At 41.4% G+C, this 19,863-nt stretch overlaps 1 protein-coding gene and 1 non-coding gene across 20 annotated transcripts in view; both read left to right on the forward strand.

Moving 5' to 3' along the window:
• Positions 1-19,863, forward strand: part of cops7a (COP9 constitutive photomorphogenic homolog subunit 7A) — a 46,465-nt gene that overhangs the window by 14,034 nt on the left and 12,568 nt on the right. For 6 of the 19 annotated variants that reach the window (XM_078207534.1, XM_078207526.1, XM_078207543.1 and 3 more), the window contains one exon: positions 3,119-3,194. The exons of 10 other annotated variants lie outside the window; for them this stretch is intronic. In XM_078207534.1, the coding sequence (XP_078063660.1) occupies positions 3,119-3,194 (76 nt within the window). Of the gene's footprint in view, positions 1-3,105; positions 3,195-19,863 lie in introns of all 19 variants that reach the window. 3 more of the 19 variants (XM_078207598.1, XM_078207610.1, XM_078207603.1) reach the window with 1 other exon arrangement.
• Positions 903-1,086, forward strand: LOC144492020 (U2 spliceosomal RNA). Its single transcript, XR_013497567.1, has one exon. It is a non-coding gene; the product is annotated as a U2 spliceosomal RNA (small nuclear RNA).

The following is a 19,863-nucleotide window of genomic DNA, read 5'->3' on the forward strand; positions in this document are numbered from 1 at the left end:
CAATGTCTGGCACTCGTGTGGTACATAGCAGTTGGAACTATATTAAATATTTGGGCCTAACCAATATGTTAGAATAATTAACTGTGTGAGTGCATTAGAGACTTTGAAGTATGGTAATTATAATTTTTCAGGCTTTATTTCCATATTTGCTTCACCACAATGCTTGAATGAGTTTTATTGTTTAAACTTAATTAACTTGAAACAAATGGAATTATTTTTCTCATTTGGAAAATATATACAGCTCTCAGTTAATTTGAGTTTGTTTATTTGTTTGGTATACAAAAGAGACCATAAAAGAGCTACCTAAATACTGTCATGGAATTGTCATACATTAGATAGGTCATTGAACCAACCAAAATGTTACTTGGTTTATGTTCCCATGTGTTTCTGGCAGATGCAAAGTTTAGGTGTTGGCCAGACAGGTCTGGTGCAGTATCAAGATGATAGAAGTTAGATCTGATCACTCACTAATTATAAAGCATTGGATACAAACCTGTGAAAGTATCAATTGTGCATCTGTCCTTTGGTTTGTTTCCACTTGAAGACAAATCTACAGAACAAAAAACATGGATTTAATCCTTTTTGCTCCTCCCCATTCACTAAACAGGCAACTTAATGGCTTTAAGTGCCCTTTATGGTAAATACATACACTTAAACAGCAAAGTAATTAACTAAAGTATATAAGGAGGGATTCAAATTAAGTTTTCTCTTAATAAACAGGGGTTGCAAAAAAGTGCGCAAGCCATCAAACTGAGTCCAGCTGGATTGGCTTCTTGTTACACTGATGCACCCTGACCATTAAGTGATAGTTTACAGTGCGAACATCTTTTACTTTTGGAAGACTTTGTGAAAGTAACATTAAAAAGCAAGATTGCAGTAACTAAAGCAACTTGGAGGAGGAAATCACTTCTCGGCCTTTTGGCTAAGATCAAGTGTAGTACTTGGTTGAGGTCATTAGGTTACATTTAAGCTTCATATTCATGTGAAGCAATTTTTAAAAGCGGCATCTCGGCCTTTTGGCTAAGATGCAAATGAGATCCAACCTTGGAGGAGGAACCCTGCCCCTCCTCCAATCAGCTGGGCTCATGTAGATCAGGCCCAAGACAGGTGTGAAGGCCCTGTCTTGTCAGCCTGGATCGGAAATGTCTCAACTTGTTGAGACTCTGAATTGGACTTGATTTGATTGAATTGGAAAAATATAAAAAAATAAAAAAAACAGCTGTGGCCTTTTGGCTGTGATCAAGTGTAGTATGGACAGGCTGCACTTGGTTGAGGTCATTAGGTTACATTTAAGCTTCATTTGAAGCAATTTTTAAAAGCGGCATCTCGGCCTTTTGGCTAAGATGCAAATGAGATCAAGCCTTAGAGGAGATGAGTCTGCACCTGAGCTTGCACATGAGCTTGGCTCATGTAGATCAGGCCCAAGACGGGTGTGGAGGCCCTGTCTTGTCAGCTTGGATCGGAAATGTCTCAACTTGTTGAGACTGAATTGGACTTGATTTGATTGAATTGGAAAAGTATAAAAAAAACAGCTGTGCACTGCAGCTTCTCGGTCTTTTGGCTAAGATCAAGTGCAGTATCGACATGCTGTGCTTGGTTGAAGTCATTAGGTTACATTTTAGCTTCATTTGAAGCAATTTTTAAAAGCGGCATCTCGGCTTTTTGGCTAAGATGCAAATGAGATCAAGCCTTGGAGGAGGAGCTATGCCTACTCCAATCAACTTGGATCATGTAGATCAAGCCCAAGACAGGAGGTGAGAGCCCTGTTCTGTCAGCTTGGATCGGCAATGTCTCAACTTGTTGAGACTCTGAATTGGACTTGATTTTATTGAATTGGATTAAAAACAAAAAAAGACAGCTGTGCACTGCAGACCTGACACTTAGAATGCATAAAACAGAAAGTAGAGTGGAAAACAGAAAACTTAAATAATCTTGAGCACAGAATAAAAATTGAAAACAACAATAAATATTCATGCTGGATATTCAAGTGCACAACTCTAGAAAGAAAATAAATGATTCTTCAAAGAAATTGAAGAAATAAATTATTAAAGACATAAGTTTAAATTGTAAAATATTTTGCAAACTTTAAAAACTTGTTTTAAAACGATATTTCTGAGATTTTTTAAAAATTGCTGGTCAATGTCCAGTCCTTTTGAGATATCCACAGTTTTTCAGTAATAATCCAAGGAGATGCTGAGACTTTTTAAATGAGTGATGTGTTTTAATATTCATAGCAAAATACTGCCATAAGATCTGGCCATTTTTGCACACAATCTGTTGTGAAATTACCAGAAAATACATTTTTTAAAAAAAATTACAGTTACTGTTTTTTATTGGTAATTGAGATCCAGGATCTTAAAAGTGGAAGTCCAGTAAGACTTCTGTGTTCAATGTCGATGAGTTGAAGTGACTGAGGCAAGGCAATTACTACAATAGTGGTAATCTACTGAATCTTGGTATGGTTTGAAAATATGAGTACATTTACTCCACATTAAACAAGTAGCTAGAGACAAAATATGAATATTGTGCCAGCTTTTAATTGTTTTTTAATTATTGTCTTTGGAAACTTTCTGCAGCATGCAATTGGTTTGCTAATCTCTTCTCAATATTGGGCATGACTAGATCCAATACTGATATTGGACGTGATGGTGCACGTGTGCACCAAAAAAAAACAGTTCTTATTTTTAGTGTGTTCTAAGAGGTATTGTGATTGAGAAGATGTTATAATTTGCACAACTTTGATTTTAAGTAGTTATGTGATTGGTGCATTTGTAAAAAATTTTCACAATTTTGAAAACTACGTGTGTTTTCCCAGGGATAGCCAAAGATCTTAATTTTTAAACCAGGAAATGGATACTTTGTTTACTTTTTTGTGTACTGTCGGGAATTGGAAACGTTAATATACAAATATCAGAAATTGTTTGATGTTGATGATTTAAGCGTGCTGTTAAAGAATTCGTTTACAAATTTAGAACTTTTAACTTCTTTCCCTAATCCAATAAGCACCTACTTTGTATCAGTGAGATTTGAAGCCATCTTCCAGTTGCCTTATCATGCTTTTGATTATCTATTACTTTCAAAGATTATTGACACTTAAACTTTTAGTCTTTCTCTGCAGCTAGCTAATGGGTCACATGCTGCCTACTTTCAATTGTTGAACCTGTTTGCATATGGAACATATCCTGACTATTTAGGTAAGGAAATGCTATTTATTCTTTCCATTCTACTAACTATTGCTAAAAGATAGGAACATTGAAATTGCAACGCAAAAGAAGGTAATTATGTACAAGTGCGAGCTCTTCATCTAGAGCTATCTGTTCTGATCCTATTTCCTTTTATTCTTTTTGAAATGCTTATCCATTTTCTTCTTTAAGATTTCATGGATTTAATAACCTTTCGTATTGTGAAAAAAAAATCAGCGTTTCAATGATAAGATTTTTTCACCCCATTTTTAAAAATTCAGCAACCAGTGGAAATGTTTTTGCTTTCTCAAAGCCCTTCAGTTTTGTAAACTAATTGATTTTCAAAAGCCACAATCTTTTGAGCTTTCTTCATGAATGTAACATCTCATTTCTGGTACTGTGATAGTAAATTGCTCTACTCTTTTCCTTAATTTGTCTTAGTCAGTGGCTTGTACGGATTCAATGTGCTTTTTAAGAAATTATCTTATTGTCCCCCTTTTTTTATCACTTACAATCACTTTTGCCTTCTGGTAAATATATCTGCACCCCAGGGTTATTTTTTCTCCATTCTTTAAGTGTCTTCTTAATAAGCACGTGCCTCCTTGTACTTTTTTCATTCAAATGTGCTACAGATTCGGCACGGTGGCACAGTGGTTAACACTGCTGCCTCACAGCCAGGGGCTTGGGTCACTGTCAGCACGGAGTCTGCACGTTCTCCCCGTGCCTGTGTGGGTTTCCTCCGGGTGCTCTGGTTTCCTCCCACAGTCCAAAAGACGTGCTGGGTTAGGTGCATTGGCCATGCTAATTTCTCCCTCCGTGTACCTGAACAGGCTCCGGAGTGTGGTGACTAGAGGATTTTCACAGTAACTTTATTGCAGTGTTAATGTAAGCCTACTTGTGACACTAATAAATAAACTAAATTTAAAAAAAAAACAGAATCGGCTAAAGATGGCTGAATAAAGGATGCTGGTCTGAGGAACTCCGAGAACGACTTTATGAAGCTGTGACCAACCTCTGGCAATTAATCACCTTCCTGCATGTGAAATATGACTCCAACCAGTAATTGGCTTTCCCATTAACCTTGGTTTTGATAGGACTTCTTGTCATACACAGTCAAACGCTGCCTTGATGTTGAGGCCTTTATGTCACTTGCCTCTGTTTTCTTTCTTCTTGACTTCAACATTTTTTTAATCAATCTTGGATGAAAGTTATGATGTGATGTAGAGCCGAGTTGTTTCGGCAGAGCCTGAATTCTGTTAATGATCGGGTTATTGTTGAATTGGTGCTACATCCTCTCTTTACCCTGGACCGAATCACATATATCAGGCAAATATTGCAGTGGCAACTGCAATGGTGCTGCTTAAATCATGTTAAGCGAGCTGACTATTTCAGCCAATTCAAGCAACTATTTGCTGTGCAGTTACCTGAAATTAGATGTTATTGGGACTATGGCAATTTGTGGTACCATTTGCTCCAGATTTGGGATCACCTTCCATCCACAACAGTCACAGTTGAACTGCATCTTAGATAATTCAAGCCTTTAATCTCAGCAATTTTGGCATTCTTTGTTGTACTGAATGATGCTTTCTTTATTGCTGTTGCTTTAGTGCAATGGAATTATGTGGCAGTTTGATGGATCTGCAGACCACTCCATATAGTGGGAAAATTGCATTTGTATGAATGTGCCCAGTATATGCGGTGGTGACTGCATTGATGACTTCCATAATTTAGGTGATTGGGAGACATGTAAGAGAATATTAATCAGATGGATGAGATTTATCCTGTACTTTTCTGGATATAACAAACCTTGGGAAGTTTTCCACATTTTTGGACAGTTGGCTGTAACATAGTTCCATATGACCAGCTTGACTGGGGTTGCAGTTTTGTCTTGTACAAAGGTCTTCAGCATTACAGTTTGTAAATACATTGGAACCCATATGTTTTAGTGTAGCAATCCACTCGACCACTTTTTAATGTCACGTGAAACAAACCAAATAGGCTGGACCATATCATCTATGATGGTATGAGATTCAGGTGGTGGGATGGTGGGAATAGAAGGTCTTGTTGGATTATCCACTGAGCACTTTTGACTGAGATTTCTTGCTTATCTCTTGCACTAACGCATTCTGCCTTGGTTGAGAATCCGAATGTTCTTGAGGCTGCCTTTTCCCCTTAGTTGGCTGATTTCCCATCAATATTCGTGACTGATTATTATAGGACAGCAAGGGTTTATTCTGATCCAATAGTTGGGAACCTTATTTTTAGAATTGTGGAATTGAAAGTCTCTGTTACAAGCATGCTTCTTTTGATGCATGTAACCATTACCAAGTGATGCTGCTGACACACTTTTTCTATGCTCAGTGAATTAATTAATGGTTTAATAATAATGGAGGAGTGAGAGATATGTCAGGCCATTAGTTCACAGACTTTGGTTCTATAACCATGGGACATGACCTTAAATTTGACCTAGGTATTTCAGGAAACACACTTTTCCCCAAAGGATAGTGGAAATTTGGAACTACCTCCCCAAAAAGCTGCTAGGCTAAATCAATTGCAACTGAGATTGATTGTTTGGAATTTAAACCAGGCTGAATAAATGGAGTTCACATACAGATCAACCATGATCTAACTGAATGGCAAAACGGGCATTAGGGGCAAAATAGTCCTACTAGAGTCATGCTTTGACCCCTGGTGAACAACTAGATTGATCCATTGTTTGTCTCAATTAACCTGGCAGTGGTGATGTAACACAATGGAATATTTGGACAGATATACCTGAGTGTGGTAAGTTAGTGAATACAAGCTCAAGAAGGTTGCATTCTGCAAGTCTAGTCTGTCCACTATGCCCTTCAAGATGTACAGATTGTCAGTGGTAGTGCTGCTGAGTGCCCATCCAGAATACGTTCTGTCCCTTCCAAGATTGCTATTTTAGTGGTTTCCCTTCATTACACTTCATCCTCTCCCCATCTACTCTCAATTAAATCTCTTCAATAGCCCAGACAATACTCAACCGGTCTGGCAGCATCTGTAGAGAGAGAAGTGGTTAATGTTTTGGAGCAATGACCTTTGCCATTGAACCTGGAAAAAGTTTGAGACGAAACAGGTTTTAAGCAAGTACATGGAGGGAAAGGGACAGGCAGGTCTGTCACATGTTGGAAGGCAGAAGAGTGTGTGTGTATATACACAGTTATACGCTGGCACAGTGGTTAGCACTGCTGACTCAGTGCCACGGACCGGGTTCGATTTCCGGCATGGGTCACTGTCTGTGCGGAGTCTGAACATTTTCCTGTGTCTGCATAGGTTTCTTCCAGGTGCTCTGGTTTCCTTCCACAATCTGAAAGACACGATGGTTAGGTGCATTGGCCATGCTAGATTCACCTCAGTGTGCCTAAATAGGTGCCGAGTGTGGCAACTAGGGGATTTTATTGCAGTGTTAATGTAAGCCTACTTGTGACACTAATAAACTTTAAACTTTGCATTTCAGTTATCCTGCATTCTATCAACTAGAATTCTGGGGCCAGGTCTGATTTTGATTGGAGGTGTCAAATTCAATAATAGTTATCGGTGGCCTGTCCTCACTCCTGGATCAGTCTCCACTGCTCTGTCATGCTATATTCCGTAGAACCATAGAAAAGTTACAGCCAGTCCGAGGACACACTGGTGTCTTTACTAATCCCATCTTCCTGCATCGGGCCTGTAGTCCTGTAGCTTGCCTGGATGGATGCAGCTCCAATACACTCAACTTCAGGAAGCGTAAAGGAGAACATGCCCCTGTCTACATCAACAGGGATGAAGTAGATAGTGTCGAGAGCTTCAGGTTTTTAGGTGTCCAGATCACCAACAACCTGTCCTGGTCCCCCCACATGCTGACACTATAGTTAAGAAACCCACCAACGCCTCTACTTTCTCAGAAGACTAAGGAAATTTGGCATGTCAGCTACGACTCTCACCAACTTTTACAGATGCACCATAGAAAGCATTCTTTCTGGTTGTATCACAGCTTGGTATGTACGGCTCCTGCTCTGCCCAAGACGGTAAGGAACTACAAAAGGCCCAATCCATCATGCAAACCAGCCTCCCATCCATTGACTGTCTACACTTCCCGCTGCCTTGGCAAAGCAGTGAGCATAATCAAGGACCCCACGCACCCTGGACATTCTCTCTCCCACCAGGAAAAAGCCACAAGTCTGAGGTCACGTACCAACCGGCTCATGAACATCTTCTTCCCTGCTGCTGTCAGACATTTGAATGGACCTACCTCGCATTAAGTTGATCTTTCTCTACACCCTAGCTATGACCGTAACACTACATTCTGAACTCTCTCACTTCCTTCTCCGTGAACGGTATGCTTTGTCTGTATAGCGCGCAAGAAACAATACTTTTCACAATGTTAATACATGTGACAATAAATCAAATCAAAATCCAGGACAAAGCAGCCCACACATCCATTTTTAAAAAAGCATCTGCTCCCTCCTCCACTGACATTCAATAACAGAAGTGTGTACTATCTACAAGATGCACTGCAGCAATTCACCAAAGGTCCTTAGACAACACCTTCCAAACCCACGTTCATTTCCATCTAGTTGGACAAGGGCAGCAGATACACGGGAACACCACCACCTGCAAGTTCTCCTCCAAGCCACTCACCATCCTGACTTGAAAATATATCGCCGTTCCTTCGCAGTTGCTGGGTCAAAATCCTGGAATTCCCTCCCTAACAGCATTGTGGATCAACGCACAGCATATGGACCGTAGTGATTCAAGAAGGCAGCTCACCACCACCTTCTCAAGGGCAACTAGGGATGGGCAATAAATGTTGGCCAGCCAGCAACACCCATGTCCCATGAATAAATAAGGTACAGACCCATGTACTCTTTAGGAGTTTAGGATCTCTGCCTCCACCACTAACTTGGGCAGCGAATTCCAGAAACCCACTACTGTCTGCATTTAAAAAAAGGTCTTCCTCATGTCCCATCGACACCATTGCCACTTCTCTTGAATCTATGTCCCTTGGTTCTGGAATTCTCCACCAAGATAAACAATTTTATTCTGTCCACTCTATCTCTTCCCCTCATAATTTTGTACACCTCAATCAAGTCACCCCTCAGCCTTTTCTGTTCCAAGGAAAATAACCCCAACCTATCCAATCTCTCCACATTTTTCTAGCCCTGGCAACATTCTTGTAAACCTCCTCTGCGCTTTCTCCAGAACAATTATGTCCTTCATGTAATGTGGTGACCAGAACTGCACCTGATACTCCAGGTATAGCCTCAGCGGTGTTTTATACAATTCCAACATTGTATTCTCATGTTAATATTCTAAACTTTTGCCAATGAAGGAGAGCATTCCATATGTCTTCTTTACAATCTTGTCTACTTGAACTGGTGTGTTTAGAGACCTGTGTATTTGTAAGCTAAGATCTCCCACTCCATCTACCCCACTTCATATGTTCCCATTTATTGTGTATTCCCTATAACTGTTTGACCTTCCTAAGTGCATTACCTCACACTCTGGTTTCCTCCCACTTTGCCACCCACTCCATCAACCCATCGATATCGTTTTGGAGATTATAGCTATCCTCTATGCTATCCACTACCCGACCAATCTTTGTGTTCACATCCAAATTGTTAATATATAACACAAACACTAAGGATCCTAACACCGAGACCTGTGGAACACCACTTTAAACAACTTTCCATTTGCAAGGGCATCCATTGATCATTGCCTTTTGTTTCCTGTTACTAAGCCAACATGTTATCCTGTTTGCCACACTACCCTGCATCCCATGGGCTTTTACTTTTTTGACCAAAGGCTCTGTTTATTTCTAAAGAATAAACTTGAGCACGACTGGTCCGAAGTATGTATTCCTTTATTTAAGCGTCTTTTATAAGCATTTTACAGAAAGCGAAATAAAGATTACTTGAGAGAGGGAGAGAGAGCAGCCAAAGCCAGCACTGAGATCGAACAACTCAAAACATAGACTGGATCGAACTAACTAAGCATCGATCTGTGTCTACAATATAATTGAATACTTATTACAATGTTGGTACAAGCAGTCTCCAGCTGTATCAACAACTTGCTTCTGTGGCCATGAGAAAGCTTCTGTTTACCTTGCATTGTACTTTCAGAGAGAATGCAGCTAAGTCTCTAGGCTGGACCCAGAATTCTAAGCTGATGCAGCCAAATTAGCTTAAAGCATAGCACAATTAGTTACGTTGGGCAGAAATATCTTAAAATGAAGCCTTTTAACTGGGCAAACCATACAGAAGATCCCACAGGGACCTTGTTAAATGCCTTGCTAAAATCCATGGACACATTGTCCACTGCACTACCTTCATCAACTCTTCTTGTCACTCCCTCAAATAATTCAATCAGATTTGAGGCAACGCCTTCCTTTAACAAATCTGTGCTGACCATCCCTGACTAGTCCATGCCTTTCTCCTATCTCTCAGGATTAATTCTACTTATTTGGCATTTCCTTCAATTCTTTTTAAACAGTGGAGCTATGTTTGCATTTCTCCAGACCTCTGGTACCTCCCCTATATCTAGTGAGGATTGAAAAATCATCCTCCAAGTATCTGCCATCCCCTCCCTGACCTCCTTTAGCAGCCTTGGAAACAATCCATTTGGCTCTGGTGCCTTATCAACTTTCAAGGATTCCAACTCATCAAGTACTACCTCTCTATGATTATCTCGTTCAATATCTGTGTTTGTCCTGGCTACTATATCTACATTATTCCTTTCCTTAGTAAACACGGAGACAAAATATTCATTTAAAATCCCTCCTACAGCCTCTGCATCTGTGCCCAAGTTCATTTCTTCATCTCTGATAGTTCCTACTTTTTCCTTAACTAATCTTTTACCAGTAATATACTGGTAAAGAATCTGGGTTTTCTTTAACTGTACTTGGTAATCTTTTTTTCATACCCTCTCTTTGATTTCCTTATTTCCATTTTTACTTCGTCTTGGTACTTTCTATATTTGTCTAGGCTTTCTAGGGCAGCACAGTGGTTAGCACTGCTGCCTCACAGTGTCAGGAACCTGGGTTTCATTCCCAGCTTGGGTCACTGTCTGTGTAGAGTTGCGCATTCTCCCTGTGTCTGCGTGGGTTTCCTCCCACACCAAAGATGTGCGGATTAGGTTGATTGACATGCCAAGTTGCCCCTTAGTGTCAGGGGGTTAGTAGGGTAAATAAGTAGGGTTATGGGGATAGGGTCTGGGTGGGATTGTGATCGGTGCAGACTTGGGGCGAATGGCCTCCTTCTGCACAATAGGGATTCTATGATTCTATCTGCAGTGCTTAGTTCTTTGTGCCTATTGTACTCCCTTTTTAAAAAAAAAAGTGCTATCTAGGGGCCTTATTTGCATTAGCTAGGAACCTTGTTTCTTATCAAACACTTCTATTATTATTGTACAATACTATTCTATACTTTTTGAGTCCCTTAAGCAATGAATTACTTCAGCGGATTGAAAATACTCACCAGACTTACTCACCAATCAGTTGCTTTGGTTGGTCCCACATCACTTTCTGAACTGGTGTTTGCTGACTGCTCTTGCTCCATTTTAAAAAAATATTATTTGTGGGATATGGGCATTGCTGGCTGGCCAGCATTTATTGTCCAACCCTAGTGGCCCACTATCATCATAGAATCATCATCATCATAGAAACTCTACAGTGCAGAAGGAGGCCATTCAGCCCATCGAGTCTGCACCGACCACAATCCCACCCAGGCCCTATCCCCACATATTTACCCGCTAATCCCTCTAAACTACGCATCCCAGGACTCTAAGGGGCAATTTTTAACCTGGCCAATCAACCTAACCCGCACATCTTTGGACTGTGGGAGGAAACCGGAGCACCCGGAGGAAACCCACGCAGACACGAGGAGAATGTGCAAACTCCACACACACAGTGACCCGAGCCGGGAATCGAACCCGGGACCCTGGAGCTGTGAAGCAACAGTGCTAACCACTGTGCTACCGTGCCGCCCCTAGTTGAGCACAAGATCTTCTACAAGCCTCCTCTATGAACAGACAAAGCATAGCATGCAAGAAGCAATACTTTTTACTGTTACTAATACATGTGACAATAATAAATCAAATCAAATCCCCTCTGCACTTATGGTGACCGAGCCAAGTTTTCCCAAATGCTCCTCACCAATGCTCAGTCTCGCTCTGCTGTGTCTCGTTTTTTTATCTCCCTGGCTCCGCTCTTAGTCTCGCTCTTTCTCATGCTCTTATCTCCCTTGGCACCCCTTACTCATTTGCATGTTGCTGCATCTCTGGTAAGAAGAATTCAACACTCACATCATTCTGGAGCTTTCTGATTGGATGATAATGCAAAACCTGCCTTGCATCTCAATTAACTGGCACCTCCCATTCCCAGGGCATGCTGGATAACAGATTTTCATCCATCTTTATTAAACTATTGTCAGTTTTGCTACTTGACACGGTGCTGTCATTTCTTCCCTAATCTGCTGCTAGAGGGATGATTGCCAGTATCCTGTAGCAAATCTTAATTATTTCATTTGGAGTTGATATTCTGTTCCAACCTGAAATTTTAGAGCTTCCTAACTGGAAAAATATTATTAATTGTATTCAAAGAACAAAGAAAATTATAGCACAGGAACAGGCCCTTTCGGCCCTCCAAGCCTGCACCGACCATGCTGCCTGACTGAACTAAAGCCCCCTACCCTTCCGGGGACGATATCCCTCTATTCGCATCCTATTCATGTATTTGTCAAGACGCCCCTTAAAAGTCACTACCGTATCCGCTTCCACTACCTCCCCTGGCAACGAGTTCCAGGCACTCAATACTCTGTGTAAAAAATCTGCCTCGTACATCTCCTTTAAACCTTGCCCCCCTCACTTTAAACCTGTGCCCCCTAGTAATTGACTCTTCCACCCTGGGAAAAAGCTTCTGACTATCCACTCTGTCCATGCCTCTCATAATCTTGTAGACTTCTATCAGGTCGCCCCTCACCCTCCTTCATTCCAGTGAGAACAAACCAAGTTTCTTCAACCTCTTCTCATAGCTAATGTCATCCATACCAGGCAACATCCTGGTAAATCTTTTCTGTACCCTCTCCAAAGCCTCTACATCTTTCTGGTAGTGTGGCGATCAGAATTGAACACTATATTCCAAGTGCGGCCTAACTAGGGTTCTACAAAACTGCAACATGACTTGCCAATTTTTAAACTCAATGCCCCGGCTGATGAAGGCAAGCATGCCGTATGCCTTCTTGACTACCTTCTCCACCTGCATTGCCACCTTCGGTGACCCGTGTACCTGTACACCCAGATCCCTTTGCCTGTCAATACTCTTAAGGGTCTGCCATTTACTATATATTTCCTATCTGTATTAGACCTTCCAAAATGCATTACTTCACATTTGATTTAACTCCATCTGCCATCTCTCCGCCCAACAGTACTTTCCTGGACAGTAAAGGGCTTTCATGGGTTTTGTGACAGCATAAAAACATAGTTTAGTATTAATCACTTAAATATTTTCAAAAAGTTACCTAAGTGATGGTGAAAGAGATTTGCTCATTCTTTTAAAAGAAAAGGCATCCTTGATTTATTTTCAATTTTCTATTCCGAATTGTCTCGCGGTTGTATTTGGGTTCAATGTTACATTTCTACGAGTTAAATCCTCCAAGTATCCAACACATCCAACTTTACCAATATTGTTCTTGTGTTGTGATGCACTATCAATCGAGCCGAGACTAGTTGTGAGCAAGACAAATAGGCTTTTATTGGCAAGAACTTGGAGCTATCCCTGTCGGTGATCTGGTCTGAACTGAGAGCAAGGGGGGAGGAGTCACCGCCTTTATACCCAGACCAGGGGGAGGAGACTTGGGCGGAACCGACAGGGATGTGTCACATATACAGGTAACAGTTAGCAGATAGCAGTGGTTTACCACATGTTGGTAGAGTAAGCTTGACAAAATCCTACTTGGACACATCCATAATTGTAATAAAAGCATAAAATACTGCAGATACCCTTTCAGGTCTGATTGCATATTTCCAAAGAGAGTTAATATTTCAAGTCCTTTCAGCTCTCAGTTCTGAGGAAAAGTTATCAACCTGAAATGTTAACTCTGATTCCCTCTCCACAGATGCTGCCAGACCTGTTGAGAATCTCCGGCATTTTCTATTTCGATTTCAGATTTCCAGACAATTTTTTTTTTTCCTGAGTTTATTGGTTCAAATTCACAGCCATAAATATATTTCTTTTTGGTGCCAGATTTGTTTGGGTGTGGCTTTAAGGATTTTGGGAATCCAGTAGTTGCCAAAATAGTCCATGGATTTGAATCCTCCACACCCCACCACCACCACCATTCTTCCAATTATGTTCTCAGCTGACTAATCTTTCTCTACCTCTCTGGTATAGAGCATGGTCCAGCCATTATCCTGAGAATGCAAACCTTAAGTACTTAATTAATAACTGGAACGCACTTAGCAGGTCAGGAATCATCTATGGAGAGAAAACAGTTAATGGCCAGAATTTTCCAGCTATTCATGTCATGCCGCCGCAGCAAGCGAGGATAGAGAACTTGGTGCTCAGCCAAATCTGCAGCAGGGCCAGTGAATCCCAGTTCCAAGAATGGCCGGAATTGTTTCGTGTCAAGACCTATCATCGGAATCAATCTTAAATAATTCTTAGTTCTTTTAGCTTCCCATTCCTGTTGGATATCTCCCAAGTCCTACCAACATTGCTAGTTTTCACATGGCTACTCGCCTTGCCCTCTCCCAGGCATTTCTGGATGCCATGGGAGTTGGCTAGCTTCAGCCATTGAGCTCTTACCTTGATTGCCAACTGCCTCCTGCATACTGCTTTTCGATTCTACTCGTCCTGAAAGTGGTTTCCTCTCTTGGAATACCTGACATCACATTTCTTCCCCAGCCTGTGTATGGTGTAATTTATTAAACCAAGTTAACAGCCTACTGCAGGAACTCGTGACGATTAGTGGAAGTGTTAATTCTGTTATGTACTTCATGGTGTTTGCACTTCTATAAATAACCTTTGTGTTTATCTTAGAAAATACTCTTACACACGTAATTCATTATTTTAACCTTTGCCTTTTGCAAAAGTAAATCCAGAAGTGGCTGGGAAAAATATTCATCTATAAGTAGATTTTCTTCCATCACTATTTAGTAAAAGTGACCTCTCAAACTAAACCAATTTAAGGGACAGGAAAATCAAGAAGAATTCTTGGCATGTAGAGAGTGCTCCTTCACATTCCTGACTTGTATGTGGAAAATGGTGAAGAGACTTTGGAGAGTCAGAAGGTGAATTCGAGTTTCTGACTTGCTCTTGTAACTACAGTATTTATACAGCTAGCCCAGTTCAGTTTCTGGTCAATGGTAACCCCAGGATGTTGATAGTGGGGGATTCAGCAATGGTAATGCCATCGAATGTCAAAGGCAATAGTTAGATTCTCTCTTTTTGGAGAAGATCGTTGCCTGGTATTTTGTGGCATGAAAGGTACTTGCCACTTGTCAGCCCAAACTAGATATTGTCCAAATATTGCTGCAGTTGGACATGGATTCCTTCAGTATCTGAGGAATCGTGAATAATGCTGAATGTTCTGCAACCATCAGTGAACATGTCTGAAGCTGAACATTACATGGTATGGTTCTATGGAACAGGAGAAAATTTATTTTCATTGAGGATAAATTGCAATATTTAGAGATATTAGGATACTTTAGATATAGCATTTACTGCTGAAATATGATTGGTTTTTTTATTGTCACATGTAATAGGATACAGTGAATAGTATTGTTTCTTGCGAGCTATACAGACGAAACATACCGTTCGTAGAGTACAAAAGGGAGAAGGAAAGGTTAGGGTGCAGAATGAATAAACATTATCTAAGCTCGCTGCTGGTTATGTTAAGGCACCTAATCAACATGCAGCTGGAATAATCATAGCACAGTAATGAAAGTAAGAAGTGGTGGAATGCACCTTTAGAAGAAATCAGACTGTACTTTTCTTTTGTCCTGTCTTATCTATTGATATCTGTGGCCTAATTAACTCTACAAATTTCAGAGGAATTCTCACATCTCCCCAGTGCTAAAGCTACTTCCAAGAAAATTGTTTCCCCTTTTGTACATGGTACTGCAACCTAACTCCATATAAAGCTCAAGTAGCCCAAATCTTTCCAAGAATTAGAATCATAGAATTACTACAGTGCAGAAAGAGGCCATTCAGCCCAAAACACTGGCACCAACCCTCCAGAAGAACATCCCACCCAGGCCTGTCCCTTTGACCCATCCCCGTAATCCCATGCCAAGGTCAATCCACCCAATCCACACACCTTTGGATGCATGGGGCAATTTAGCATAGCCAATCCACCTCACATGCACATCTTTGGACTGTGGGAGAAAAGCGGGATAAAACCGGAGCACCAGGAGGAAACCCACACAGACAATAGGAGAATGTGCAAACTGCATTACAGACAGGCACCCAAGGCTGGAATCGAACCCGAATCCCTGATGCTGTGAGGCAGCAGTGCTAGCCACTTTGCCACCATCCCCATAGATTACTAGGCTTACTAGTATCATGTATGGTTTAATAGATTATAAAAAATTCCCTCTTGATTTTGGAATTGCCATTCAATTGGAAAATTGCAAATATCACTCCATTATCTATTACCTCCACTATTCCAATGCTGCCGTGCTTACTTTTCAGCATGCACCCTCACTAAACTTGAATTTACCCAAAACTCTGCTTTAATATCCAACTTGCACTAAGTCCTGTTCACCCATAAAGCCTTTGCTCACTGATCTACATGAAGTCCCAAGGCCTCGATTTTAAAATTTGCATCCTTTTAAAATTCAAATCCTTCCATGTCCTCACTCTTCCCTATCTTTGTGACCGCCAACAAGCATCTGAGGATTCTCTATTCCTCCAATTCTGGCCTCTTGTGCATCCCTAATTTCCTTTGCTCCACCAGTGACAGCCGTGCCTTCAATTGTCTTAAGTACTAAGCTCTGGAATTCCCTCCTTTATACCCCAAATAACCAAGAGGCAAAAGTGGGGGAGGAAATAAATACAATAACTGTCACTAGAAAAAAAGTACTAGGGAACTAATGGGACTAAAGGCTGATAAGAACCCTGGACCTGATGAGTTGCAGCCTAGGATATTAAAGGAATTAGCTAAAGAGATAGTGGATGCACTGGTAGTAATCTTGCAAGAATCCTTATTCTAGAAAAGTCCCAGAGGATTGGAAAACTGCCAATGTAGCACCCTTATTCAAAAATGGAGGGAGACAAAAAAACAGGTAACTTTAGGACAGTTAGCATAATAGCGTCTATTATAAAGGATGTAATAGGGCATTTTGAAATACACAATATAATCAAGCAGAGTTGGAATGGTTTCATGAAGGGGAAATCATGCCTGAAAAATTTATTAGAATTCTTTGGCGTGGCAATGAGCAGGATTGATAAGAGTAGATGTAATGTATGTGGATTGCCAAAAATGTTTGGATGAGTTACCGTGCAAAAGACTACTTAATAATATAAGAGCTCATGATGTTGGGGGTGGAATATTAGCATGGATAGAGGATTGGCTAACTAATAGAAGGTAGAGTTGGGATAAGAGGGGCATTTTGAGGATAGGAATCTGTAACTAGTGGAGTGCCCAGGAATCAGTGCTGGGAGCACAATTATTTACAATATTTATTAATGATTTGGATGAGAGAAGTGTTTGAACTATTGCTACATTTGCAGATGACACAAAAATAGGTGGGGAAGACCAGTGGTGAGGATGACAGAGTCTACAGAAGGATGTAGACAGATTAAATGAGTGGGCAAAAAACTTGGCAAACCATAGAAAAGTTACAGCACAGAAGGAGGACATTTGGCCCGTCTTTTCATGCCAGCCTGAGTTGCCCCTTCTAATCCCACCTTCCTACACCTGGCCCATACCCCTGTAGCTTACAGCACTCGAGGTGCAGATGTAGGTACTTTTAAAAAGAATTTAGGGTCGCTGCCTCCATCACCAACTCGGGCAGCAACTTCCAGGCACCTACTACTGTCTACATAAAAGAAGTTCTTCCTCGTGCCCTCTATACACATGGAATGTAATGTGGAAAATGTGAAGTTATGCACTTTGGTAGGAAGAATAAAGGAGCTGAATGTTATTAAAATGGAGAGAGACTGCAGAAAACTGCGGCACAGAGGGATTTGAGGGTCCTTGTGCATAAAGCCCAAAAAAACTAGCATGCAAGTCCAGCAGGTCATAGGAAGGCGAATGGAATGTTGACCTTTGTTTCAAAGGCAATGGAGTATAAAAATAGGGAAGCCCTGCTAAAAGATGCAAAGCACTAGTTAGACCACAACTGGCGGTGGTGTTGGCCTAGTGGTATCATCGCTGAACTATTCATTCTAAAACTCAGTAGATGGAGGAATTTGAATTCAATAAAAAATATCTGGAATTAAGAATCTACCGATGACTATGAACCGATGAATTTGGCGCTCAACCAAATCTCCATTTACTGCAGGTGTGAACGGCCAGAGAATCCCGTCCAATGTTTGTGGCAATGTGGATTTCTGGGGTAGTGCCGGTTGATTGGAAAACGGCTAATGTTACGCTGCTGTTTAAAAAAGGAAGGAGACAAAAGGCGGGTAACTATAGGCCGGTCAGCTTAACGTCTGTAGTAGGGAAAATGCTGGAATCCATTATTAAAGAGATAGCAGGGCATCTGGATAGAAATGGTTCGATCAATCAGACGCAGCATGGATTCATGAGGGGAAAGTCGTGCTTGACGAACATGTTGGATTTTTATGAAGATGTGACTAGGGCGGTTGATGGAGGAGAACTGGTGGATGCGGTGTTTTTGGATTTCCAAAAGGCGTTTGATAAGGTGTCCCATAAAAGGCTGCTGAAGAAGATTAGGGCACACGGAGTTGGGGGTAGTGTGTTAAAGTGGATTGGGGACTGGCTATCCGACAGGAAGCAAAGAGTCGGAATAAATGGGTGTTTTTCCGGTTGGAGGAAGGTAACTAGTGGCGTGCCGCAGGGATCGGTACTCGGGCCGCAACTATTTACCATTTATATAGATGATCTGGAGGAGGGGACGGAGTGTAGGGTAACGAAGTTTGCAGACGACACAAAGATAAGTGGAAAAGTGAATCGTGTGGAGGACGGAGAAGATCTGCAGAGAGATTTGGACAGGCTGAGTGAGTGGGTGAGGATATGGCAAATGGAGTATAACGTTGATAAATGCGAGGTTATACACTTTGGAGGAAATAATAACAAATGGGATTACTATCTCAATGGAAACAAATTAAAACATGCTACCGTGCAAAGGGACCTGGGGGTCCTTGTGCATGAGACGCAAAAGCCCAGTCTGCAGGTACAACAGGTGATCAAGAAGGCAAATGGGATGTTGGCCTATATCGCGAGGGGGATAGAATATAAAAGCAGGGATGTCTTGATGCACCTGTACAGGGCATTGGTGAGGCCGCAGCTGGAATACTGTGTGCAGTATTGGTCCCCTTATATGAGGAAGGATATATTGGCATTGGAGGGAGTGCAGAGAAGGTTCACCAGGTTGATACCGGAGATGAGGGGTTTGGATTATGAGGAGAGGCTGAGGAGATTGGGTTTGTACTCGTTGGAGTTTAGAAGGATGAGGGGGGATCTTATGGAGACTTATAAGATAATGCGGGGGCTGGATAGGGTGGAGGCGGAGAGATTCTTTCCACTTAGTAAGGAAGTTAAAACTAGAGGACACAGCCTCAAAATAAAGGGGGGTCGGTTTAAGACAGAGTTGAGGCGGAACTTCTTCTCCCAGAGGGTGGTGAATCTCTGGAATTCTCTGCCCACTGAGGTGGTGGAGGCTACCTCGCTGAATATGTTTAAAGCGCGGATGGATGGATTCCTGATCGGTAAGGGAATTAAGGGTTATGGGGATCAGGCGGGTAAGTGGTACTGATCCACGTCAGATCAGCCATGATCTTGTTGAATGGTGGGGCAGGCTCGAGGGGCTAGATGGCCTACTCCTGCTCCTATTTCTTATGTTCTTATGATTTGGGTGTGGTTGGGGATTAAATGAGCAAAACTTTAAAGTGCGCTGGATTTTACTGAGATGAGACCAGGGGCCAGCAGCCAACCTTCACCCAGAAGGCAATTTGACATTTTAAATATAGTAAAGGGCTAGAAGCCTTGGCATTAACCTGCTTTGGAGGTTTAATTGTGGCTGACCCAGCCTTGGGAAACCCAGCAGCAGCATCCATGCAAAAACAGCTAGCTCCCAGCACTTCAAGTTAAATATCCATGTCTTGTTTTCTGATGAGGGAAATCAGAGCTGGGTCACTCAGGAGTGAAATGACTAACATTTTTACACAAAGGGTTCGTGGAAATCTAAACTTGATTTCTGCAAAAGGCTGCTGTGACTATTGAAATTTTGAAGACTAAGGTGAACAGTTTTTTTTGTTAAGAAGCTGGGTAAGTGGGGTTGAAGTATAGATCAGCCTAGATTCAAAGCCCTCTCAAGTCAGTTTCCCTGATAAGTACACATTATTTTCCCCTTTGCTCTATCATGTGTCCTCTCCTGTCTGTTTCCTGTCTTAAAGTTTGAGTTTTTATACTTCTGTAACCTATTTTCAAAATTAAGAATCTTTCTTTTCTCCTACTGTTTTAAAATCTTTGTTTGGTGTTTCTTCATTGCT

Source organism: Mustelus asterias, chromosome 3 (assembly GCF_964213995.1).
Source record: "Mustelus asterias chromosome 3, sMusAst1.hap1.1, whole genome shotgun sequence".
NCBI classification, from domain to species: Eukaryota; Metazoa; Chordata; class Chondrichthyes; order Carcharhiniformes; family Triakidae; genus Mustelus; species Mustelus asterias.